At 52.5% G+C, this 26,444-nt stretch overlaps 2 protein-coding genes across 2 annotated transcripts; one reads left to right on the top strand and one right to left on the bottom strand.

Annotated features, from left to right (window-relative positions):
• Positions 1-48: 48 nt before the first annotated feature.
• LOC122365582 (nucleoporin NUP188-like) lies at positions 49-25,363 on the top strand. The gene is made up of 29 exons (XM_043336915.1): positions 49-95; positions 1,711-1,783; positions 2,136-2,349; positions 2,687-2,905; positions 3,070-3,336; positions 3,638-3,777; positions 4,143-4,398; positions 4,685-4,792; positions 5,036-5,215; positions 5,503-5,763; positions 6,056-6,207; positions 6,599-6,712; positions 7,050-7,197; positions 7,463-7,709; positions 8,013-8,118; positions 8,277-8,481; positions 10,399-10,570; positions 10,912-11,018; positions 11,304-11,603; positions 11,880-12,045; positions 12,343-12,496; positions 12,952-13,103; positions 13,446-13,807; positions 17,644-17,799; positions 18,971-19,096; positions 19,364-19,548; positions 21,393-21,609; positions 22,282-22,455; positions 24,986-25,363. Exons 2-29 carry the CDS (start codon positions 1,764-1,766, stop codon positions 25,133-25,135), a joined length of 5,058 nt encoding a protein of 1,685 aa, XP_043192850.1. The 5' UTR covers positions 49-95; positions 1,711-1,763; the 3' UTR covers positions 25,136-25,363.
• Positions 13,935-16,321, bottom strand: LOC122365583 (glycine receptor subunit alpha-2-like). The gene has a single exon (XM_043336916.1). It carries the CDS (start codon positions 16,074-16,076, stop codon positions 14,349-14,351), a length of 1,728 nt encoding a protein of 575 aa, XP_043192851.1. The 5' UTR covers positions 16,077-16,321; the 3' UTR covers positions 13,935-14,348.
• Positions 25,364-26,444: the final 1,081 nt, after the last annotated feature.

Raw genomic sequence — 26,444 nt, 5'->3', positions numbered from 1 at the left:
GGCGAATACAGCTACAAAATACCGGAAGTACTCAGCGGCGGTGAGGGATTTGTTTTTAACGGCTCTACTGTTGCTGTGGACCCTTTTCATATCGGGTAGCTTTAATGGCTTTAATTTTGTGTCGGATATTGTTGGGCATGGGCTGATATTAGGTTGTTGGGTATTTTTGCAATTATTACCCGAGCACTAACACCGTATAATAGACAATCACATGCCGTAGGCCTATGTGTCTGAACTCTGATTTCAATCTTTTTGGTTGGTTAGGTGGGTAAGTAGGTAACCTAATAGGTTAAAGGAAATAGTTCACTTTTTAACATGGGTTTGGAACTGGAATAGCAGTTCCGTAGCCTGGGCTGAGACGAGCATAAATCAGGAGCTTTTACAGCCCAACGATCACCCTAGGCAAAGATATTCTATTTCTCGTCCCGAAAAAGGTGTCTTGCGTTGAGGATGTGTGCCTTGCATATATTTGCATCCAGTATGAAAAGAGCATGGGTACCGAAAATTCTTCAGAAACTAGAGAAATAATCTACGAGAACTCTAGAGAAATTCTCGTACTGATCAATAAGGACATTCAGCAGCAGCAGATCGCCCAAATGCCGGTGGCCGCCATAATTTCTCTAGTTTCTGAAGAATTTTCGGGACCCATGCTCTTTTCATACTGGATCGCCTGTGCCTTACAGAAACTGAAAAGTTCTTCTTATATCAAAATATAGAAAATAATCTTTTGTTATAAATAGGTTTTATTTTCTTTGCTGATCATTTTGAACATAAAAAATCATAAATCCATTGCAAAAAAATAATTTCGTGAAAGTGAACTATTTCCTTTAAGTAGGTATGGTACCTACCTGCTCTATTTGAATGTGGAATGCGGCAACGAGCTAGATAAGGTTTGGTCTTTCCATTTTGCACCAAAAATTTAAAATGCAGTTACACCAGAACAAGAAGCTGTGCCAAAATTTCACCGCAAGGCGCAATGCTCCTGCTATTGTAGATTGTAGGCAGTAACATAGATTTATTTTATTTTTTGTTTTTATATTTTTCTAGTCTGGCAATATTGGATGGGCACTCACATCTCAATCTCCTCCATCCATTTAGTTACTGGTAAGATAGGTACCCATGCTTCACCAATATTATCTTCAATTCATTGGATCTTCCTCATCCTGGACATGCTCACCCAGACCTGAATCAATGTGACAACAGGGATCTCCCTGTTGCAGGACATGCTGCTTCTATGCATTACCACTTCAGTCATAAGCAAACTTGCCAAATAAGTTTTTGTTTCTTTAGAAATTGATAGCCAAAATGTCATACCTGGTAGGTGCTGGTAGATAGGAGGGTGCTGTCAAACAGCTCTGGCACAAACAACACTAGGCTGGTCAAGCCACCATTGTGACCATTCACCGGCAGCTTTGATTCCTGCTTGCGTGACTCAGAAGTATTAAAGTGTCTCATCATTGAGGATTGTGTACAATCCTCAATGGAATATTTTGCAATCTGAAATAGATGCAATGCAGACATGCTAATACCTAAGCTGCCTAAGTCCTAATTATAGCTGCAGTACCTAAGCTGTCTAAATCTGGATCAGTCTTCCCTATTGACAAGTCCTGTGCTTGTTTTACACAACTGACTGAACTGTTCTGTAGTTCAGTGTAGATTTTCTGCTTATTGATATTTGAATGTGCATTGGTTGGATATTTTCCCTTTCAGGCTAATGTCAATCACATACTTGCAAGAATAGCAGTGTGCCCATCACCAGCATCATGGATGGGATCAGTATGAGGTAGGTCCTTTTCCAATTCTGCTCATTCATATCTTCATCAGAGATAACATTTTGATAGGGTTATGATTAAAAGCTGGTCTTTGATCTTTTTGGTGGTTTATGTAAATTTGATAATGCATGTTTTCTGCCTGCTATGAAAATATTAATTACCTACATATTTATGTTTGCATTACCATTTGTTTGCACTTGATCATAAATCTTTGTTTTATGTGTATTATTGTTTCTTTTTATTAGACAAGCTGGTAATCAATCTTACTTAGTGCTTACAACCTGCACTGAATGCATCAGGTAGAATGTATACCTGTATAAGTAGGTATGTGCAATGAGACTGACCAACCAGTGTTTTTTTCAGCAATGAGTCCCTGTGGTCAATCCTCTCTGGGACAAGTGTGGTGTACTCCAATACCATTGTGGGAAAGCAGCTTGAGGAAGGCAAAGACAAGTTCTCGAAAGGCATCCTCTATTATGCTAAGTCATCTGATGATGACAAGGGAAAGACATCAAAAACATCATCAACAGGTTCTTCTGCTCAGAAGGACTTCTTGTCAAAGATTATGAAGCTAATTGTAAGTACTTATGCTTTCAATTCATAGCTGAATGTGTTAAAACTTTACATGCTACCCTCTTTAAGTAAGCCACCAATCAGTGTGACATTCTTTTGTTCCAATGCTCCCGCTGTTTATAGGATGCTTCACTGACTAGAACTATTTTGCACCTGATAAACTGGCTTGTGCAAACTGTGCCAACCTACTCTTCTGCTAAGATGAAATCGTTCTTGTGTGTTTTGTTTGTGCTACTGCCATCACATTTCTCCTGTTATCTGACCACTTCTGCTAACAGGACATCCTCAAACCTGTCGCGTTCAGACACGCCATCCTTCTGACCTCTTGCCGCCGTCGTCAGGACGTGTCTGAGCCGGTGGCCGAGGAGCTGCTGTACAGCTACCTGGTCTCCGAGTTCCGCGGCACGTCGCGCTCTCTATCGGCGCTGCTCTCGTCGGAGCGACACCAGCAGGCGCTGCTGGTCAGCGTCTGGCGCTTCTACCACACGGAGCGACTTTACCTGCTCATGGGACTGCGGCAGATCATCGCGCGTCACGCCGACACCGATCACCCGTACAAGGTGCGGCTCAGGCTGTGGCATTCGTACGGGAAAACGCTGTGATATGTGAAGTACGGTTGTGTTTTTATCAGATGCACGATGTTCATGTTCATGAGCTCAAAGTGGTGGTGAGTTTCGTTAACACTATTCTGCCGTCTGACGCGACCATTTCTTCCTGTTCACAGCCTCTGTTTGCCAAGTTCCTGAATTATGTGATCGATAAAGACGGCCGTCTGCTGCCGTCACTACTGGACCAGCTGGAGTGGTGTGTGTCGGCCCAGCCGCCCAGCTGGAGGCACAACGAAGCGCTCAGCTCCCCAGCCGGCCGTGACAGCTGGGTCAGCAGCGCGCTCAAAGAGCAGGCCGAGCTGCTGCAGTGCGTGCTGACCTACTGCCAGCAGCGCCAGCCGCTCAACCGCAGCCAGCTGCTGAGACTCGTCAACCTGTTCACGGTCAGTGCGGGGTCCGGAGCTGAGGGGATTTATAGAGGCGTGCTCTGTATGTGGGAAGGCTGCACAGTGTGTCTGTAAGATGGTGGATATCCGTCTGCGTTCGATGTAATCTAGTGTGCGGAATTATTGCGGTAATTCGTGGCGATATTACCGGCAGCGTTCATAGCTGACACTGAAGTGTGATCGCTCGCATGACATGGTGGTATCGTCAAGCGTATTATTAGGTAGGTAGTGTTTTCAGCTCACAGCGCCCCGTCCCCGTGTGGTGGCCTTCTGACCATTCTGCCCCACTGCCCGGCAGCGTCACGCGCTGGGCCACAGCCCGCCGTACGCGCAGCTGCTCACAGAGCAGCACGCCGAGCTACTGCGCTCCGTCACCCTACTCCAGACCACCGTCTGCCTGCACGGCATGCAACTGGGCCAGCTGGCCGACCAAGTCAGGTATGGGACTGATCCACCCCACCGCACCGACGTTGTGTGGGGTCATCAGGGTAGGTAAGGGCTAAGGTAATTTTGTCAGGACCTTGGCATGGTTGCAGCCGCTACTCTTTGCTTGCCTCCTCATTACTTTATCAGTCCCTACTATCTTTCATTTCGTATCAAGCCCACGCCAGTTCGCTGCTGGTATTTGAGTTGATTCTGTGCGTCACACGGTGTCTAGTCGGTCTTAAAATGTTAGTTTGTTATCGAATAACGCGGTATCACCCTGCGGTTCCAAACCCTCCCATCTATCTCCTCACCCCAGCTATCCGTCTATCTATCCCCCTTCCCCAGCGCCTGTATGACTGCTCCTCGCTACTCCGCAGGGGCTCTCCATTACTGGAGACTCACCTGTTATCCACCGAGATGGCACGTGCCGAGCTGGACGCTGCGCTGCCGCTGGGAGCTCGACCAGAGCACGGTCCGCTGCTGCTCGCCTGGCTGCTGGTGCTGCACGTGACGGCGAACGGAGCGGCAGGCAGCGAGGGGCGCCGCGCGGCACTCACCCGCCGCTGCCGCCAGCTGAACGTCCTGGGCTACATACGACAGATGCTGACGGAGGCCGAGGTCTTCCAGAACAGGGTGAGGAGAGGAAAGAGCCGGTGTTGTGACGTGATGTGGACTGAATCTATTGGTTGTCGGGATGAGTGTTTGTGAGAGAACACCCAGATCAATCTATGGATGTAATCTGAGTTTATCTCGAATCGAGGAACATGTCTGACCTGAACATTTTCGGACTGTGAACGAGCCGCCGTGGGGACACTCCTTGTTTGCTTTTGCCGCATTGTGACGTAACTCAGCAGGACAAATCTTTCCATGGACCTTGGTGCACGATAGGTATGTGACCAACCCTTTCTACTATTTGCAGACCTCGATGATCGGCAAGATTGCCCGGGCAACGATCTACAACGTCGTGGATCTACTCCTGCTCTGCTTCGACGCTACGAACCTGGGTGACGAAAAGGACATGGTGACGGTAAGTAGAAAATCGCACACGATGGTTGAAAGCTGCAACCCTTCTAATGCATTGTCATATTACATGTCATAGCGAATACAAAATTTCGCATTTTATTCAGCCCATTTTACACGCCTTCATTATTTTCGAAACGGGGTCTGACTGGTGCTTTACGTCCGTTCGTCTCCCGCTGTCGGCGTGGTTCATCCCCCGGGGACAGTATGTCTCCTCCCCCGCACCTGACGCCGAGCCCTCTGCCGCCAGATCTGCGCCGAAGTTCTATCGGTGCCGCACCTGGCCGCCGATTTCTGGGCGGCCGACTCCGACTCGTGTGGCCTCCGTCTGCTGTTTGACGACGTGGCGGCACGGTTCCCGGCGGACGCGGCGCCGCTCCTGGAGCTCTGCGCCGGCCTGGCCCGCGCCGGTGTCTCCAGCCTCACGGAGGTGAGCTTACTGCCCTGGGCTTTCTGTAGGCGGAGGTGGGTGGGTTAGCATGATGAAATGGTTTGTTGGTGGGATTGGTTGTAGTGAAAGTGATGATACTGATGTATGGGCCCAAATTTTTGGTAATTGATAAACTGGGGTTGTATTTCAATAGCTTTTGCATCATAAGGTGTGTCCGGTACTGGCGTGAAGATGTTTACTTTCATTGTGGTTATCTCATAAGCAGTAACGTCATTATAACTAGTTATGATAAACATCACCTACACCCTTGTGTAATTCTATTCCAGGTGGTGTCGTACCTGCAGCGTGTTCCCTGTTTCGCCGAGCCGGCGGCGGCCGTACCCGGCGGCTCGGCGGCCGTCTCGCAGGGAGGCCGACTGTGGAGTCTGCGCGCTCCGCGCCGGCCCGAGCAGCGGCTGCCGCAGCTGCTGATACCGGCCGGTACAGAGGGCCGCCTGCTGGAGGGCCGCCACCACCTGGTCAGCTGGTCGGTGGCCCACTCCGGCTGGCAGCGGGCGCTCATCTTCCTGGATGATCTGCACCAGGAGGTGACTGCGGCTGAGAGACCGCGGCTGGTCGGGTAGGGGGGGGGGGGGCGCTGGGGAACCGTGGCTCGTAGGGGGAAGGAAAGTGTGTGTGGGGGGGGGGGGGGGAGTCCGCCCGCTGGTCGGCGTAAAACTCGCTAGGCTATCAATTAGGTCCTCTGTGTGGAGTGAGTTTTCATTTCACCAAGTCAGGACCTGAAAAACCATTGCATCATCTCTCCTTGCAACGGAATAAGGCGCGATCTAACCATCTGAATAGTCCCGTGACGTCCGGTCTGTCTTCTCACGGTCACAGGGTCAGCTGGGCGAGCAGCACGTGCAGCCGGAGACGCTGGAGCGCGCCGGCGCCGTGGCCTGTCTGCTGCGAGCGGCCATGGAGACGGGCTCTCCGGACCTGCTCCGTCAGCTGCGGCCGCATATCGACCTCCTGTTCCCCATTCTGGAGCGGTAGGTCACCGGTGCGCTGGGCGGGATGTGCAAAGGGAAGAGAGGGAGACAGAGGGAGTGGGTGAGAGGTAGAGGGATAGGATCTGCGAGTTAGTTTCAATTTGTTCACTGTTCAGTGTTAGTTCGGTGGTAGTGATCAGTAATGTCCTAACTATCTGCGTGACGCAACTACACGGTGATCCTTGCTTGAGCTCCATGATGTACAGCCCTCAACCCCGACAGGTTTCAGACACCGTTACCTTGTTATTAGAATCACTCACTCAGCGGTTAACGTAAGGACCCGCCTCCGTCGTGCATCCACTGACCTAGCCGTCTTACCGTTCAGCTATTACCGGTGGGGTTCTCCGTCTCAATTGTCAGTCCACTGACCCAACCCCCTGTTCTATTACAGTCACTACCGCTGGGGCTCGCCGCCCCAGTCTTTCGTCCACCACGCGGCAGAGGTGCTGGCGCTGTACGCCCGCGTCGAGCCGCACTACGTTTGGGAGCACATGGACAGAAACAGGTACACACGCTACAGAAACAGGTCACGTCAATGTCACCATTCTCCATCTGCTGAGCTGCGCACTAATGCTTTCGAAAAAAGTTGTCACATTGTTAAAGGTTTGCCAGAATGTGGTATTTTCTGTCCTCCTCCCGGCTTATGCATGATTGCAGGCTACAAGTTCCTCGGGCATTGAGCTAGGAAACATCATTTAGTAGGCGACATGTCACCTAAGCTTTTTTAAGACATGTTCGCGGATGTGGTAAGTGTTGTCACACGGCGGCTGTGGTAGTGACTGGCCAATTGCCATCCTGAGTTGGCCGTCGGACGTGCCGTCTGACCCGGTGTTGTGTTTCAGGCTCCTGCCGCGGGGCGGCGCTGGCGGCGACCCGGTGCTCTCGGTAGAGGCCGGCCGGCTCGGTGAGCTGATCGAGGCTCACGAGTGTGTCCAGCGGAAGTACCCGCTGACCCAGGCCTTCCTACACCTGCTGCACAACACCGTGCAGGTAGGCTGCCTGTGTGGGCTGGTCTGGAGCGAGACGGGGGGGGGGGGGATGGGCAGGTCGGGTGATAAGGGTCAATTGAAAATTCGGAACTTCTTGCCGCTGGTGAACTCCTCTAGGGTTACCCGCAGGTATTGAAAAAATGTTAATAAGTTCGATATTAGGCAATTTTGAAGGCATTTTTATTGACGCAATTGTCACTGCTTTACCGCCAAAAGTGGCCCATAATTATCTGCTTGGCTGACCGGTCCCCGTGCCCCGTTTGCAGGCGGCGCCGGACCCGCCGCCGGCCGCCCTGGTGCCGGCCGTAGCGTTCGTGCTCCGGGACGTGTTCCCTGCGCACGTGCGCTGGCAGTACGCGCGGCGCGGCGACGAGACGGCGCTGGGCCGAGCCTGTCTGCGCCTGCTGGACGCTCTGCTGCCGCTGGACGGTCCGGGGCCGCTGCGGCAAATGGTGGCGCGCGCACTGACTGACGGACCGCCGGCCGAGACGCTGCTGGCTCTGGTGGTGCACGGTGAGCGTGGAGGGGAGAGAGGGGACGAGGGCATCTGGGTCAGGAGAGCTACGGGAGAACTAGAACAGCTTGCAGGATGGCAGCTGTTACCCTGCTAGTGATTGTTTGACTATATGATCTAACTGGAGGGGTCGTATGATCTTTAACTACGTAGCCTGTTTTGTCATTAAGCCAGCTAGATGTAGTCTTTACATGATCTTTATTTCTCGCTGTGCTAATTTCAGCTCGTTATTCTTATTGAGAAACACGTCATGAATATCGTGCTCCTAATATATTTTGTACGTGCCCCCGTGCTCGTTTCAGGCGAGGCCCGTATCGTGATGCTGCTGGAGGAGCAGACCCACTGGGACACCGGCGCCGGATTGGAGTTTATCCGGCTGATCCACGTGGCGCTCTCTGTGCTGAACAGGTGAGTGGTGCCGACCGACGACAGTCCGTGCCTGTCCGGGCTAGGTAATGTGTACCTTGGGACAGACGGTCAGTCGGTCAGTAATTCAAAATCAGCTGTGATCTGTTAGGCTTTCTACCCCGTCTAACAGCGCCATGTGCCTGCCTCTCTCCTCTCAGGCTGTTGGTGTTGCGGTGTCGCGAGGACCTCCCCCAGCAGCAGCAGCAGCAGCAGCAGGCCAGCCTGCTGGAGACCCTGCTGACCAGCCAGCCGGTGGGCCGCGGCCAGCTACGCCCGGTGCTGGCCATCGCCCAGTACCTGTTCCACCGACACAACCCGCACCTGCCCACACTGGCCATCCGGCTGCTGCTTCGACTGGCCAAGGTACATAGGTGTCCTTCGGTCGCTGACCGATAGTCAGCTCCACTGTGTCAGCCGGGCCGGACTTTTCTGCTCCGCTCTCTGTCACTGGCCACTCTCTTTTCAATAACCTTTAGTGCGATTTTCCAGGTGCCATTTATACAGACTTTTCGGCAGCGTTCCAAAGTGTCAACCATCGGCTTCTGATTCACAAACTCAATCAATCATACCACCTAAAACAGTCAGCGCTCAAATGGTTTGCCTCATATCTCTCCGGAAGGCGCCAGAGAGTTGTGGTGAACGGCAAAACGTCAGATTGAATCTCTGTCACTTCCGGCGTGCCCGAAGGGTCACTTTTGGCTCCTTTGGCATTCGCTCTTTACATTAACGACCTTCCGGACAACCTGACCTCGAACTGTCTATTGTACGCTGACGACCTCAAAGTATATCGTAAAATCAAAGACTCATCTGACGCGCGGTTCCTGCAGGACGACCTGTGTCGCCTTCAGGAGTGGTGCGTCACATGGGTCTTAGCTCTAAATCCGTCTAAATGCAAGGCCTTCACCACCACTCTTCGGCGCCAGCCGATTCAAGTGAAATATAGCATCGGAGGCACCAGTCTCGAGTCCGTCAAGAGTATTCGTGATCTCGGCATTGTTCTGGACTCAAAATTGACCTTTTCGGACCATATAAACCATATCGCTGCCCGAGCCAACCGGTCTCTCGGGCTTCTCATTCGCTCATTTCAAACCGGATCTAAAAAGCCAAATTCAATACGAAATCTCTGTTGGCTGCGTACTGCGCAAACGTACGTTCTGTCCTTGAGTTCGGAACGGTCATTTGGGCAGGCGCAGCCACTTCCCACACAGTTCGCGTCGATCGGATTCAGCACAAGTTTCTCCTCTGGTTAAACCACCACTCCAACAATCCTTGCCCATCACTTACCTATCCATATTTATCCAAGCATTTCCGTGTCCCGTTCCTTTCCTCTCGAAGAGCCCAACACGACCCCCTGTTCCTAAAGGGTCTGTTCTCTGAGAAACTGAACTCTGAGATACTCTTATCCCGATTCCCCTTACGCGTGCCTATCCGACCGACGCGCACTGCAGCACTGTTTGCTGAGAGTCGCGCCCGAATCAGCACGGTCCAGAACGGGTTGGTCTGTCGTGTCGCGAGAGAGACGAACTCATTCCTCGCTCATTCCAAAGACGACTTTTTCACGACCAGCTTTTTTGCGTACAAAGCTCATGTCATCAAATACGTTGCGAACTTACCACCACCTCCGGGCCACTAGTCACTGTTGGTAGGTGATTCTTATTGATTTTATATTTTTATGATTTTAAATATGTCTATTTTTAATGTTTTCTTATATTTTTCATTTCACTTTATACATTTTTACGTGTTTTTAAAGTACCTATACATCGTTTATCTCTCAGTGTTCATATTTACTGTTTGTTCAGCTATTCTGTTTACCTTGTATCATGATTTCTTTCCCACCTTACATGGGATTTTAAAACTCATGCTCAGTGGTCGTTCACACATTTTTTTCTTCATATTTTCACTTCATTGCCTATTTCATTGTATTGTTCATTGTTTTCTATTTTAGTTAAATGTGTATCTGCGTTTTTATCCGGGCGTGTGTATGCTGCCTGTGTGTACCATATTTATTGTTTTTAATCTTGTGACTCCGTCTTTTAGTGGGTCAAGTACCTGTTGACGGTCTGTTGAATAAATACAAAAAAAAAAATACAAATACTAAATATTAAAAGTCATTTTCCGTTGTCTGTCAAATAATGCATAATTTCGAGTGGTCATGCCATCGCAGCATGTGTGCCGTCCCGTGTACTATTTTCTCCCCTCTCCCTACCGCATTGTCTAATAACTTCCCCTCGTATGTCTCTTTTCTTCATTTGAAGTCTCCGCTCCTCTCTCGGTGTCCAGGTGTTCCCGATGTCGCTGCTGGCCTCGTTCGGCCAGGACTCGGACGTCATCTGCAGCGTCATCCTGCGCCGGCTGAGAGCCGAGACCGAGGACGCCAGTCTGAAGGTGGCCGTGCTCGACTTCCTGGCGACGTGCGTCACTTCACAGCCGGGACTGCTGCAGCGCCTGCTCGGTAGGTGGCAGCACTAGGATGATACCGGGAGAGAATATGGACTGGTGGGGCGGGGATGGTGGAGGTTCGGGGCGAGGGTCGGGGTGGTGTTATGTTAGTGTAAAGTGAGAGTGGTGTTGACTGATAAGTGGAATGTGCAGTGTGAGCGGTGAAGTGTGAGCGGTGTTGACTGAAAATGCGTGTACATGTATGTAGTATGAATCGTGGGAGATTAGACGTTGACTGATGAGTTGAATGTGATGTGTGATAGACTAATTATTGACTAATGTGTAAAGTATGCTAGGAAATGTGTCAACTCGGATGAGTGCTGAATGTGATTTTGACCGTGATGCCCGTGGCAGGTGTCGGGACGGTGGAGTCCGAGGATGGGACCAAGAAAAAGGCCGAGCAGGATGATGAGGGCGGCTTCCTCGAGGAACTACTCGCCATCTTCGAAGAACACCGCAAGGTAAGTCGAGTTTTATGGTTGTTGTTTGATTGTATGAACATGGCAGCTCTCTTAGCTTCTTATCCGGCTTCTTTGAAATGTTTTAGATATAGATTAATGTTATGCAATGTATCATGTATATTGTGTGATAAGTGTTTTGCTAGTGTTTGCCTCAGTTCCATGATAGTCTACTCTGACAGAGGGTCAGTGTCTTGTGCGTCAATATGCTCATACTGTGCTCATGTCTGTGTCTTTTTCTGATCTGTTCTATGTCTGATTGTGTCTATGTCCCCCCGTTTGCCGCAGTCGGAGCGCTGGGAGTCGCCGCTGCTGCTGGCCGCCGCCGCGCTCGTGCACGCTCTGTGGCTGGGCCAGTGCGGCGCCGCGCTCACCCACCTCACGGCCTCGGAGCGGTTCTGGTCGGACCTGGTGGCGCCGCTGCTGGCGGCCGGCGGTGCGCGGCCGCCGCCGCTGGCGCTCTCGGCCCACCTGCTCCGCACCCTGGCACTCCAGCTGTACTATGCGCGGAAGCCCGACCCGCGACTGGGAACACTGCTGGGCAAGGCGACGGAGGACCGCGGACGGCTGCTCAACGCCTGGTCAAAGGTACGGCGCAGGGCTGGGAGACGTAGAGGGGTATGGCACGGGGTGGACAGCATGGAGCGACACGGGACTGGGTCTCAAGCCAGTGACACAGTGAAACGTCACTGCTCAGTGCTCACTCTGTCCAGAGCGAGGCAAGGCAGATTAATTATAGGCTCCTACTAACTTGTCTGATAGCGTGACATAACCGCTGTGGCGCGCTAGAAACATATAAGATTCCACATATTGTATGTCTTTCCTCATTTCCTGATGTACCTCACGGTCGCCCCTGTTTTTCAGCTGGTGTGTGACGCCGCCGGCGGTCTGAGCGGGGACCTGAACTCGTCGCTGGTGCTGCTGGACGGCGGGGAGCTGGCCGGCGGCTCCTCCTCTGAGGAGCGGCAGGAGGACGGCGCCAGCCTGCTGCTGGCCTGGCGCGACTGGTGCCTGGTGGCCGCCACTCCAGGTCAGTCGGCTGGTCTGCTAGGGGGGGGGGGGGGGGGGGGTTCTGAAGGGATGACGCGGGTGTCGGGAGATGGGGTTGGAGATGGGTGGCTCAATGTGATTAAAGCCTTGTCATGTGTCTCGCTAGGTGAAATGCTGCCATCTCACCAAATAAATGAGGTGCTCTGTTGGATGTAGAAAGATGGCATCTGTCTTCTTTAACCAGCACCGGATACCTAATATCCGGGCTATCCAGACATCAAACTCTCAATATCCGACTGCCAGTCGTTAATGCTCCGTATCTTTCCGTCTTAAACAGGGAGTTCGGTGTCGATCTCGGCTGAGAGCCAGCAGTGTCTGCTAATCGACCTGCTGACCTCCCTGGAGCACCAGCTGAGCAGCGGCGCCGGCCGGCCGCGACTGGTCAACATCCTAGCCGAGCTGGTCATGATGCTGACGGCGCGCTGGAACCAGTGAGTGGTGGGCGGGGGATGGTGAACTGACGGCGCGCTGGAACCAGTGAGTGGTGGGCGGGGGATGGTGACAGCTCGCAGGGGGTTGGTGACGGCCCGCTGAATCCAGTGAGTAGCGTGGTTGTGGTGTTTGGGCCTGGCCGGGGGGGGGGGGGAGGGGGCAGTGACAGCCCGCTGGAACTATTGAGTGGTGGGCGGGTATTGTTTTAAGGACAGGCCGGGATGGGAAGGTCGAGGCATGGGTGTAGCGTTGCTGGAACGTTCCCATTTTGCGCCGTTTTTGGGCAGGGAATTTATCGCCGTCATCGACTTAGCTGTCTTTGACCGATGCTTCTGCAATCTACATTGTATCTGTTTCTGTCCGCCAGTAACTCTCGCTGAATTTCCGACAGCTGTTCTCCCCGACAGTAACTATCCCTGATTAGTGCCTACCGTCCCGTGTCTCCCCTTATCAGGCGGTGCGGCGACGCGCAGCTCAGAGAGCGCGTCTGGTCTCTTCTGGAGGCGTGCAGCGGCCAGTTTGACGAGCTCCCGGTGCGCGCCCGCTGTGCCATCCTGACCACCGCCCTGCGGACGCAGCAGCACGGCCGTGCCGCCGCCGACTCGGGTGAGCCGGGGAGCCATTGAAGGGAGGGAGGAAGGGAGGGAAGTAGGGGCTGGTGGGTACGACAGGTGCTCTTATTGTAATTGTTTGGTGAAGCTGTTGAACGAAAAGGAAGTATGGTGAGTTGAGGGAAGATAAGACATGCTGGAATAATTGATTTGATCCTGCTGGTTTGTACTGGCTATTTTCATGTCGTTCGTGAACTAACATTGGTTACTTTTGCATTTGTTTCGTCAGTTTGTGCTGTCCATTAGTCGGTCATGACTGCGGTGTAACTCCTGCAGACCTGTGGTCAGCTGACAGCTGTGATCGGTGGCAACTGACCGGCGATCTCTGGTGCCGCAGACGCGGCCGGCTGTGTGCGCTGCCTGCCGCCTTGCTGCGACATGCTGGAGCGCGCGCTGGTGCAGTGTGAGCCGGCTGAGGCGGCGGCCGGCTCGGAGCGGCTGGCCGGTCTGGCGGCGCTGCTGCTGCGCCGACTGCTGGTGGCCCCGGCGGCGCGCCGGCTGCTGACCGGCCGGCCCACGCTGACGGCTGTGCTGTCGGCGCTGGGCCGCCGGCTGCGCCAGGGCCGCCAGCCGCGGCTGTGCCAGCACCTGCTGCAGGCGGCGCTGGCGGCTGTCAGTGAGGAGCGCGCCGCTATGGAGGCCGTCGGCCTGGGCCTGGCCGGAGAGCTGGGCCTGCCGCTGGCCGAGCTGCGACACCGGGTGAGTCGGACGGGACGAGAGGGATGGACAATGGCGGGGTGTCGGGTGGTCACTGGTCAGTGTGTGCGTTTTTTTTTTTTTTTTGGTTAGACATGCGCTCCGTGTGAGTGTGTGTATGTACTGTGTAGACCGCTTCTGATGTAAATGTATTTCTTCCCTTATCATTTCAACAAAGAGCAAACGGTTAGCCAAACACGTGGTCCGTGGTCGGATATTATTCCAAAATAAACAAAGCCCTATAGGCCGACACCAGCACACGACGTATGCTTATCATATGCCACTGAAGCCTGCTTGACAAGTCGAGACCACTGACGGATCACCGGCTACGTGCGCTGATGGTATCCCCGTTCCTCGAAGTTGGCGGCATTGGCTGTGCTTCCTGCCTGGCTGACTGTCCTGTGTAGGGTACTTCAGCGGCATGACAGCATAGCACGGCGTTTTTCGCATGCGATAAACACAATCGACTTGTACTTCTGTTCATTCTAAGCGGGATAAGGCTACTGCTCGCCGCTTAGAGCACCTGGCGCCGGCCTTGCGTCCCTCAGGCTTCCAGTGAGCCGTCATGTAAGTAGCTCTGTACGATCGGCTTCGGCGTGAAACCACGTCTCATCAGCTCTGCCAGTTCCTCGGGCGGTCGCGCTGCCGTCAGGTAGTAGGCCCAGTAGCACACGTTGAACAGCAGGAAGGCGGCCGGGTACAGTACTATCGACATCGACTCGAACACGTCAGCCCGGTGGTGCCAGCGCTCCTCCTGCGACTCGGGCTGCTGGGGCTCGGACGGAGCCTGCGCCACGTCCGCGGCCGGCTCGGCGGCGAAGTTGACGCCGAGTCCGGCAGTGCTGCGCTGTTCCGACGAGCGCGAGCGCAGGATGGAGCGCACACGGCTACCCGTAGCCGTCACGTCCGGTCGGCTGGCCACGTCGAAGAACTCTGAGGGCGCCGTGGAGGCGCCAACCTGCTCGTCCTCGTCACCACCGCCGAAGAAGTCGGCAAACACACGCCTGTTCTCCACGAGCGCCACAGAGACGGGCGTCAGGAAGCCGAGCTTCTGCCTTTTGTACGACTGTGAGACGACAAACAGCAGTCGAATGTCTACCAGACAGTCGACGACGGCGGCAAACACGAACGCCAGACAGACGAACATCCAGACGTCGACAGCCTTCAGGTAGGAGGTGGACGGCGAGTGCACGCCGACCAGCGAGAACAGAGCGGCCAGCGTCAGCATCGTGGTGATGGTGAGAATGATGCGGCCCTGTGCGTACGACGGCGGAATGATGAACGTCAGCCACGAAATGATGACGAACAGCACCGTAGGGAAGTAGATCTGCAGCAGGTAGAACGGCAGCTTACGTGAGAAAATCAGCACCACTCCCAGCTGGGAGAAGTTTCCCGTCGAGTATTCGACGTGATGGATGTCGAGAACGCGCACGCTGAATGTGAACTGGTCCAGACTGTAGGCTTTCTGGACGCCGATCGGCCGCTTTCTGGCCCACACTAGCGTTTGGGAGTCCTCGGTGAGTCGCCAGCTTTCTAGATAGACCGGACAGTACTGAATATCCATCGGGAAATTGTGGAACGTCATAGAGCACGACAGCGTGAAAACTCCGAACATGGTGAACTTGATACGACCCTTGTCGTTCATTCCAAATGTCTGCGGTTTCATCAGGATCTCAGGCTTGTAGATTTCCTGTATGCCATGGATGAACGTATCGGGTAGCCACACCTGGTGGACCATTTCGTCTGGATCATACTTTGCTGTCTGGTTGTTTATAATCGTAACGTTTGGACATCCGTCGTCAAACTCTGGTGGGAGGCTGAGACGTTTGTCTGTCCAGTATTGTCGCACTATCATGAGCATCCGAATGCTGCCTACTTCTTCGTCGATCTTCTTGATCTGCAGAAGGTCCAATTTATTGATAACCGTGACGCTACACTCTTCCAGTTGTATCTCGTCCGTAAAATTGGCGCAATCCACCTTACTTCCGTTGGTCTTTGTTACGCTGGGTGGAAGAAGCCGATTGTAATGGTGTGACTGTGGCTGTCTTTTGGTGCATTGAATGTGTTTCATAGTCGCGGGGTCCATTGCATCGTCGACGAAGAACGGAATTTTGGGAGCTTCCGTGGCGTTTGTCGTCGTCGGGGCACCGGTAGTCGTCTCGACTGTGGCATTCGCCTCATCCTGGCAGACGCATGTATCAAACTTCACGGCAATCGTTATCAAGATCAACAATTTACTGACAAAGTTTTTAAGTGAATTGTTCCGTTTCATATCCCTTTTTAGAAAAGAATAGATGGCGTCAAGAATAAGCTGCTGTCCGAGACTCAACCAACCTTGGCATAATAATTTCCAGCAATATTCACCAACGTTTTTGCTGAAAGTCACTGAAATAATATTTAGTCTGAATGCTGCATTGATAGGTTCTTCATATTTATGATCAAATCATTCCACCTGCTTCGAGAAACAGCTATCAATAAATATTACGTTCTTTTTCGCTTTTCACATTTTGGCTAATATTTTCATATTTTGTCAATACCTTGTGTTTTGGCTCGTGCATTTATTAGTCGCATTCTTTTGAGATACACCTGTCGTCCAAAGCGGCGGTCAGATCCAAGTCAGATCAGCCTTAATCATTTGGTGGATCTCAGCTATACGCAGACGCCGTCAAAGATCGGCGATCTCCAACTTTTCCATGCTTTTGCTTGAGAGGGTGCGGCTGGAAGGAAGCTAAAGACACTGTCCGTACAGGGACGAACTTTTACTGCAAGCCCTTAAAACGGACAAACTTTAGCATGGAAGTTGCCACAATAGTGCATTGTTTGCAAAGCCAACGTTTGTTGCTGGCATACCAGCTGGAGTTTGCCCGATGGCGTTCGACTGAATTCGGAAAACAATTTGAGACCGATTGTTATTGGAAGTGAAGCCCCAGGAACTGTAATCGTAAATCTCTTTTAATCCTTTGAAGTAGACGCAAAGATTACGCGTCGGATGCGGAATAAGCCACACATGTTATCGAACCGTTCTTATGCTAAGCATGCTTAGGCATATGGCTATTGTGTAATTCACAAGTGTTTGGTTGCTAGAAAGCATTTTTAGTTTAATATTCTCTAAAAGTATTGCTTGCTGACAAATTTGTCGCTTTGCAAAGATGAATGGTACTACTGCAGAGAGCATTTTGGCTAAGATGATATCCGGTTATTAAATGTTCATGACATAATTATTCATTTAAACATTTTAGCTTTTATAAGAAGCCAGCTAAACCTAATAACAACTCAGAAGTACAGCCCTCTGCAAACTGCGTGGTAGGTATTCTTTTTTTCGATAAAACCGAGAATAACGCGCATACTATGATATCAGTCTCTCGGGATTTGTAACAGTAAGAAGCGCGAGACTTCGCACCTTAGATTTGGCCTATCATCCTTTTCATTTTCCATCCAGTTTGGCAACAAAACCTAAAAGTTTATATTTGTCTCGAAAACAAACTTTGCATTTTGCTGCCTCCCTAGGCGTAAACTTTGTTTAGTGATGAAGCCAATCGAAGGAGTGAAGCACGGCCCATTTATTTGCGATGAGTTTCGACTAACTGATAGCATAGCCTTTGAGTGATTATCGGTTTTGTCGAAAAAAAAGAATACCTACCACGCAGTCTGCTGAGGGCTGTACGTACCTCTTTTCTTACTTGAGTCTTTTTTCTTCTTGAAAACATGAACATTTTGTCTGCTTTCATCCGTACAATCTGTTGTGGATTTTGCTCCAATCCTTTACTTGGAACCTTTCTTCTACCAGTCCACCTGTCAGTTCTCCGTTGCGTTTGACGTATGTGACACACTGTCGACAGCTGGGTACCGATGTCTCGGACGACTGGCGCGCGGTCTGGGTGCTCACCATCCACCTGTGGACCCACCTGCTGCGGTCCCAGAGGCACTTCTTCGTCACAGACGCCATCGACTTCGCCGCCGTGCACTGCGCGACACTGTGCGCCTCCATATCTCAGGTGAGTGCACAATGTTCTTACATATCACATTAACAACACTGTGCGCCTCCATATCTCAGGTGAGAGCTTACATATCACATTAACAACACTCTGCGCATTCATATCTCAGGCAAGATCAATGTCATCGTCCATATCAAAGGTAAGGGCACTACATCTCCATATAACTATCAGCTAAACGCACTGTGCGTCTCCGTGTCTGAGGTACGATCACTTTACGCCTGGACCATTGTGCGCCAATATGATGTTAATTATGTGTGACAGGTAAAGTTACTGCTCGAATGCTATTTCTTGTGTCTTTCCCTGACCTGTATTCGTTTCAAACGGTAAGGTCACGCCGTTCCTTTTTACAACAGAAGTTGATATGGTGTCTGTCTTTAAAGCTGACTAGAGGATCAATGTGCGTATATTTTACGCCAGCAATCATTAGTGTATATTTTGGTTTTGACTCCCCGCATTTATTACAAATAATCGTAACTCAGGGCCTCTCGCCACGGAACATTGGTATCGGCCCACGGAAGAACCCGCTGCGTTAATCGGGCCGATATTTCTCTGTCAGGCTCGTCCAAGCGTGATGTCTTACGGCAATAACGGGGCGAACGACTGTCCAGAGCTGCCATAAAGCAGCGAAATGTGCCGCCGGCGTCTCTGTGGGCAGGGACACCCGCCGCACGATCCCCACATGGCGCGCTGTTTTATAACTGTAATCGCGGCGCGCCAGTGGGCGTGCGGCGGACCTGAAAAGTTTGGTGGTTAATCGGAGTGGCCAGTCTTTGTGTACAGCTGCTACGCACTGATGTCGGGTTAAGTTTGTTCCGAGGTTAATTGCAACTTAGTGTGATGCTTTACAGTGTTGCCTAGGTTGTTGATCTGGGTAATTGTAACCTAGTGTGATCTTTTACAGTATGGCTCAGGTTGTTGATCTGGCTGCAATGCGTATGTTTCCGCAACTATAGCTGCGGAGCAGACTGTCATGCGTTTTACGGTGTTTATTGATGTCCACATATCGGGGACCAGACTGCTGTGTATTTGCCGTTAACCGGTAACGTTTCCACAGGTAATTGTGGACCCGACTGTTCCATACGTTTTTCCGATGGTTTTGCGTCGTTTGGCAGATACGAACCCCACTGCTGTACTCGTATGTATTGACCGTTGTTTGTTATGTCTTTGGCAGTTACGCACCCGACTGCAGCCGTCTGACCTGGAGGAGACGGAGGCCGCCGTCAGTTTCGTGGCCGGTCTGATGAGCTTCAGCGCCCAGTGGCGGCAGCGGCACCGGCACTCTTACGACACGCTTCTGGTGAGTGGGATGGCACCGGACAAGGCCCATCTATTGAATCTGACCGCTGACGGCAAGTCCAGGAGATCTTCTCAGTGTAGTATTGTTGTCATTTGATTCACCACTAGCCCTCGCTTTTAGCCCAAACACCTGATCAACCTCGTCTTGTGCTGGAACCCGACGATTATAATTGTTTGCTTTTCTCTATCGGTGATATGACTGCCGTACCGTTGTTACCTGCCGCCCTGTGTAACCCTCTCCTCCCCGTCTGTGTGCTCTGCGCGCCAGTCGTGGCTGAAGGGCTGCGTGGGCGTGTGCTTCTGGTACCTGTGCCGAGGCCGGATCGTGGCGCTGCTCCTCGAGCGGCCGCACACGCTCGCTGACCGGGAGGAGCTGCACAGAGTGCGGCGGCTGAGCAGCACTGAGCCCGAGCCGGAGCGGCCGCCGCCGCAGGTCACCGCCGTCCAGAACAGGTCAGTCAGCAGTTCACCGCCGTCCAGAACAGGTCAGTCAGCAGACTCACCGACGTCCAGAACAGGTCAGTCAGCAGGTCACAGGTCACCGCCGTCCAGAACAGGTCAGTGACGCAGGTCACCGCCGTCCAGAACAGGTCAGTCAGCAGATCACCGACGTCCTGAACAGGTCAGTGACGCAGGTCACCGCCGTCCAGAACAGGTCAGTCAGCAGGTCACCGCCGTCCAGAACAGGTCAGTCAGCAGTCACCGCCGTCCAGAACAGGTCAGTAAAAATGGTTGTCGCCGTTCAGAAAGGTCAGTGACACAGGCCACACGTCAGGTCACCACCCTTCAAAACAGGTCAGTCCACAGGTCACCGCGCCGTGCAGAGCAAAAGCTAAATTCGCCTCACATATGCAGGCGGATTTCACGCACCATCATGCTCCCAGCTGGAACCATTTTCTTACACATGCCAGTATATTATAGAACGGGATGCCTGACAGGACATAGCGGGTAAGACATATCGTTTCGCACGTCATTGCTGTGAATAGCAGAATGTCACCTGTGATAATGTTTCATTGGAAACGTCGATTGAAAAAGTTGTGTCGATCGTCGTTAAGGTTCTTCGAAGGCGCTGATTCGTAATCATCTTCTGTATGGAGCTGTTTCTATGGATACCGTCATCTGTTATCTGCTCTAATGCTTCTCTCGATCACTGCGATACTTGATCAGTGTCTTTATCGTTATCAATGGCAAAGTAGCTGACTGTTTATTTTTGGTCAGCGTTATCAATGGCAAGGTAGCTGACTGTTTATTGTTGTTCAGAGGGACTCATCTGAGGAACCGAAATCCTACGGCACTTTGCTTACCTTTGTAAATGTATTTATGAATGCCGAATTGTTTGGAATATTATTTTGGCATTGTGGATTCTTATTCACATTTGATATTTCTCTAGGCCTTTATTGTAATGCATTTTGTTCTCATTTAAGCTCAGTTCTCGTTTTGTTGACTCCTTTTTTATGAAAATGTTATGATAAGAACTTTAATTATGGGAAACTGTCAAGCCTGGCCTTTCAATTACCGTTTGGAGCGACCCCTCCGGCTGTCTCACAAGTTACGAGCCGCTTCCCTTTCCTCCCGAACTTTTCCCGAGTGTTTGTTGAATCGCTTGCTGACAGCTCAAAAGGTTGGGGCAGTTTTAATTGCGGCCAGGCAATTTGTAATTTGTGGCGTGGAGTGGCCCAGTTCCTCGGCTGGTTTCATCCTGCGATGGTTTTTGTTGGCCGTGGCTGTGGGTCGGAGGCAGTCAAAACCCATCAAACCAAATTACATTATAGAGTATAGGCTATCAACTAGCGGCCATGTTTCAAGCCGCTGCTCTGTTTTCGTTAGCTGATTGCGTTAAGGCGACGCCATGTTTTGCTTGTTAAACTTTGTGTGCTTGGACAAACTGTTCGAACAAATGCGTTTGAAATAGGATACCGGTCCTGGTCTGTCCACTGTCTCCGGACCAAGCAAGGCTTCATTCGTCGGTGAATTGTGCCCCCACACTCCTGACATGAGCCTCCCTCCCTCGTTCCGACTGGTGCACCTGTCGTCTGTCTGCCTGGTGTCCATACACCCTTGACATCCGCTCCTCTCGTTCATGTTGGTGCGCCTATGCCCTGTTAGCCTGGCGTCCCTACACCCCTGACCCACCCGTCTCTCCCTCCCTTTCACAGACTGGTGCGCCTATCTTTCGTGTGCCTAGTCACTCTACATCCCTGACGTGCGGCCCTCCCCTCCCCTCTCCGACTGGTGCGCCTTTCTTCCGTGCGTCTGGCGTCCCTACACCTCTGACGTTCCCTCCCTCCCCCGCACAGGCTGGTGCGCCTATCTTCGGTGTGCCTGGTGGCGCTGCACGCCCTCTCTCCACCGCTGGCACCTCTGGTCACCGAGGATGGCCTTCATCTGGACGCCTGGGAGCCCCTGGTCGGAACCAGCTTCGCCTCACCGACGCTGGACAAGCCGGGCCCGCCGCCACTCACGTTCGGCACCCTGCTGGCCGGGGTCAATGTCTGCGTGAGACCGCTTACGAAGGTGAGGAGCGGGGTTATGATGGGGCCATGGCCGAGTTCATAAGAGTTAGGGGTATGCTGGGGTCAGCTGGGGTCATGGTTATATCAGAGGCTGTGTTAAGGTTATGGTGAAGGTTATGAGCAGGAGGGAGGTTAGGTCACTGAGCTGGGATCATGATTAGGTCAGAAAGGATCACGATGAGTTCAGATCAGGGCGCGGGGTCCCGACCGAAACCACTTATCGGAAGGGTATTGTGGCTGGGTATTGGGTGGTGCGCTGCTGCGATTGGGTATTGAATATTGTGACGAGGCGAAGGCTGGCTAGGACGGGGGAGTGGGGCGGGGAGCGTGGGAGAGGTTCCGTCGGTTGGCGGCTCATCTGGCGTTCGTTATCGTTTTACGGCTGCTGCGGCCAGCTGCCGTTTTATTATGGCTGTAGACGACGTCTAAAGGAAATTGGCTCTCGATTTTGATAATTTATTATTATGGTCTGGTTATAGACTCAACGGGTAATTTATTATTATTATCTGGAAATAACACCCACGCAACTATTGTCTGAAAAGGGTACACGCTATGTACTGCGAAGCTGCTGAAACCCACTGTAGCCTACCGTAACTGTGCGCCGTGCGACCGCCTTTGTTACCCGCTGAGGCCGTGCGCTGTTTGGTGTTTGACTGGTTCCCGGTGTCGGCAGTCGGACCGGTCGTCACCTGTGGTGGGTGAGGCCCGCCTGGAGCGCCGTCCGCTGCTGGCGCTGCTGCACCAGACGCTGGTGCTGGTGCTGGAGCAGGCGGCGCTGCTGCAGCTCCGGCCGCCGCCGGACGCCGCCGAGCACCCGCTGAACCTGGGGCACCTGAGGGAGGAGGTGGTGAGTACCGCACTGATTGACCCCCACGGCCGAGCACCTCCCCGACCGTAGCACCTCACCCACCCACAGCGACACTGAGCACCTTCTCACCCTGTTCACCCGAGGGATGAGGCGGTAAGTGCCGCTGGTATTCCTCTCCGCCCCTCCCTCTGCCCTCCGTGGCTACCGACGGCGCTCTCCGTCCCCCGTCCCTCTGCCGCGATCCGTTCGCCGCCGGTGGCTGTAATCTGACTCCCGCCGGGCTGTCGGGCCGGCCGGGCGGACGTCTCCGCGGACCGGCCGCCGCCGCCGCCGCCGCAGGGCCTTGTGTTAGTCTGTGTTGACGGTCCGGCCCGGCACACCGGCCGGTGTTTACGCACAACCTCTGATGACAGCGTCTTTGAAGTCGTGATTGCACCGGGCGCCTGTCCCTGAGGCGGTCGGCCCCGGCTGGGCAGATACAGGAGCGCAAGTAGCGGGGGTGGCCGATGTTTGACATCAACTTCATTGTTCATATGCCTTTGATGTGTTGCTTTTACACAGAGATGTAATGTTTTGATCTCCTTTTTTTGTAAAATCAAAAGCCCCTGAAGCATATCTGAATTGAAGTTTGTCTTTACAAGAAATAATCGCAAACACATTAAACTCTGCGCGAAGTCGCGTCGAGTTTAGCAAACTGCGCCTGATACAGCATACAGGGTTTGTTTGCATAAATGCTTGAAAGGTCGGCATAATGTATAACTGCAGGCCAGATGGCTGCAGTTATACAGTGTATAACCCAGACGGCCGCAAAATGTCATCTGGTTGTTTGGTCTGGAATGGAATTTCTTATGCCTGCCACGTATCTGTTGATCGCTGATTTCGTGGTCGCTGTTGCTGTTTCCATAATTCATTTGGTGACAGGTTTTACCTGCTTCTCTTTCTCATTTTTATGAAGTGCAGTGTCCTGAGCAGCACGACCTGTTCAAACTCCTGGTATGAACTGGAGCGGCTTTATCGCCTATTTTTACTGATCGACTGTGGCGATGAGTTTTTGTTTAGCGAAATGACCGTATAAAAAAACACACCTTCGGCGCCTAAGTCTGCCACAAACTACACAGTGTCTCTGCATTAGTCCTATCATCTGGAGAATTCGCTCCCTCTGAAAATATCATAATAGGTCTGGTGATGGTCGGAAGCTATTAACCCCTCCTCGTGCTCTCCCTCCACGGAAGGCAGCTGTCGGAGTGCGGGTATACGATCCGATCGGTGTTGTTGCCGACACAGCAATGGGACGGGAGAGGCATTGATCGGCATCGGTCACACGGGTCCCTCGCGTTGGGCCACCTGATGACCGCCGTCGGAGCCGCGTGCCGGGCCGTGCCGTGCCGTGCCGTACCGTGTCGTACCGTGTCGTACCGTGCCGTACCGTGCCATCTGGCCCTCCGTAGGTACTGTCTGCGAGACTACCTGACAGGCATCGGTTTCGCCGGGTGACAGCGTCACCCGATGACGGGTAGTACGATGCGATATGACGGATGTAGGGAATTCAACGGTAGGGGAAGTGCAGCTGGAGCGAGTCTTGTGAGGAATGCGCTGGTGTTGGAAACTTTCATTATCGTTAGAGTGTCGTTACACGTTTTCCCGGTGGGAGAGTTTGTTTAATGTATGAAGCGTTTGGCGGGCGAATTATTCATGGTGCTGAGTACTTTTGGAAACTGGCAGCACCCGGTGTCGTCTGAATGTCTGTCGAAGTTAATTCTCCGTCCCAAACGGACGACCATTTGGTAGTCGGGAATGGCTACCTTGGGAGAGTTTTGTCTCTGAGGGTCGTCAATTTACGGTGACTAACGGCTCGGCAATCGATCAGCCACCGGCTCTCGGTTCCACTCGGGCTTTTTCTGCCGGATAGGCGGATCGCCCGGCCGCCCCAGTCGCTCCTTTTATTCGAGCCGCGCGATAGCGGATGGGGACCCATGCAACCGTGAGTTTTCCATAAATATCCGTCTGGCTCATTTCCTCTGTGAGTACCAAGTCAGCGGAAAAGGCGCTTTTGACGTGCCCTTGTGTTGAATGATGATAAAAATCTTGAGGCGTAACCCGTGTCGAGCTTTGCTGGTTTCTATCCCCAAAGCACAACGAAAAGGCCTTGGCATGATGATCTTCAGCAATTATATTTTATATTCCATTGCAAATGTATTAAACCGGTTGGGGAAACAATCGACCCATTTCATAGCATACAGCCAGGCAGCCCTGATTCATATAAACATTAATACCTAAGTATAGCGTTAATGCCTAAGTATAAGTTCATCATCATTTGCTACCGCGCTTGTATGCTGTAAGTTCCACACCTACCCATGACCGGCAGTTGTTTTAATTAGTGTGAGTCCTACCTTGGCCGGTGATGCTTGTCATCGCGTGTCGTGCCGTGTCTAGTGCCGGTGTGTGTCGTGTCCTGACGAGTAATGGCGTGCAGTGTCTTGGCATGCGGTTTCGCTCCTCTCCGTGTCCCATTCTGACCAGTCCCACCGTACTATACACTGACATGAGCGGCCCCCCGTCTGTGCTGCAGAAGTCCTTCCTGGACAGTCTGAAGCGGGACCAGCGGCGAAGCCTGTCCCACTCGCCGTCCGCTCGTCAACACCACGAGTCGGGTGGCGCGGACGAGGCCCGCTTCCTCGAGCTGGTGCAGCATCTGGTCAACTCTGTGCTCAAGGGCTGACCTCCGCCCGACTGAGCAGTGAGGCCGGTCACCGCCCACCGACCGGCCGGCCGGGTCAGGGCGGGGAGAAGAGGGAAGAGAACGGCATGAGATGACCCTGGAGAATGCGTCGAGCGGCGTCTGTCTACTCTGAGAAGGGAAAGTCGGCGATAATGGTGATTTTGTACTGTGCTGCGACAATATTGCCCCATGTGTTGATGATGATGAATACATTTGTTACGAACACCACTCGTTCCGTGTGTGCTCGCGGTAACAGACGGTAATTGTGATGGACCGGCGTCCGGACCTCCCAGTACCATGACGCAGGACGCGGCGGTTGCCAGGGTAACCGCGCTGCCGACGGCCGAGATTTGCCGGCCGTCTGTATACACGCCGGGGGCCCATTCGCCGGAACGGGTGGCCAATAGCGCCCGCGGCGCTGCCGGCTGGCCCGTGCGGTGGGCGGATTTACGAGGTGAAAATACGGCCTCTGTGCCACCGGCCGCGCCACAGGGCGGGCATGAATGCCCAGCGCCGGTAGGTCACAGCACAATGGCTGATGTGTTGGCTGTGTTTGGGGGAAAACAGGATTGTATTTTTGTGGTGTACTTTATTGCAGCGTTGTTTATATGGACGGCTTTGCCTTTACAGCGTTTCGCTTGCATGTTTGAGGGTTGCAACTTGCATGTAATATTTGGTGATGCGACGCAACAAGATTTGGACCACAAGGGGCTCGGACACGAGCCGGCGGGTTTCTTTGAAACTTATCAGTCGGTTTTGGCGTCGCTTTGACGATTTTGCCCGTCACATTACCTTCAAGCTTAACTCTCAGACGCCGTAGAGAACACTAGCTTGCGAATTTTACTAAATTCAATTGTTCTTTCCCAAAACATACCCGTAAACATCGAACAATAACGACTGGGTTAATAAACCCGCTCACCTAAACTTGCACTTTAACCCGCGCCCGGCTGGGGGTCCTGGATTTCCACGCCCTGCTGGGGGGGGGGGTGTTTGAACACCCCCCCCCCCCTTGTAACTCGGCTCCTGGGCCACGTAGCGATACGCGGACGGCGGCGTTCGAAAGAGCGTCAAAAATAATGACGAAATCACTTCGGTCAATTTTTTGGTCAGGTCAAAGGTCAGGTCACCAGAGGTCATTGAAGGCAAAATTTCGCCGATTTCCAGGTCGAATGTCGAAAATTTCCAAGAACCCAACGCATAACTCGAGAACCAATAGAGCTAGAGCGCCGCGGAAAAGCGCATTCGATAGCCCTATTATTATATTTTCTGAGTAATTTTCTCAGATTTGACCTAACGTCAACGGTTTTGC

Source organism: Amphibalanus amphitrite, unplaced genomic scaffold (assembly GCF_019059575.1).
Source record: "Amphibalanus amphitrite isolate SeventyFive unplaced genomic scaffold, NRLGWU_Aamphi_draft 000749F_arrow, whole genome shotgun sequence".
NCBI lineage: Eukaryota > Metazoa > Arthropoda > Thecostraca > Balanomorpha > Balanidae > Amphibalanus > Amphibalanus amphitrite.
The sequence above is the reverse complement of the archived record's forward strand: the minus strand, read 5'-3'. Positions and strand labels throughout refer to the sequence as shown.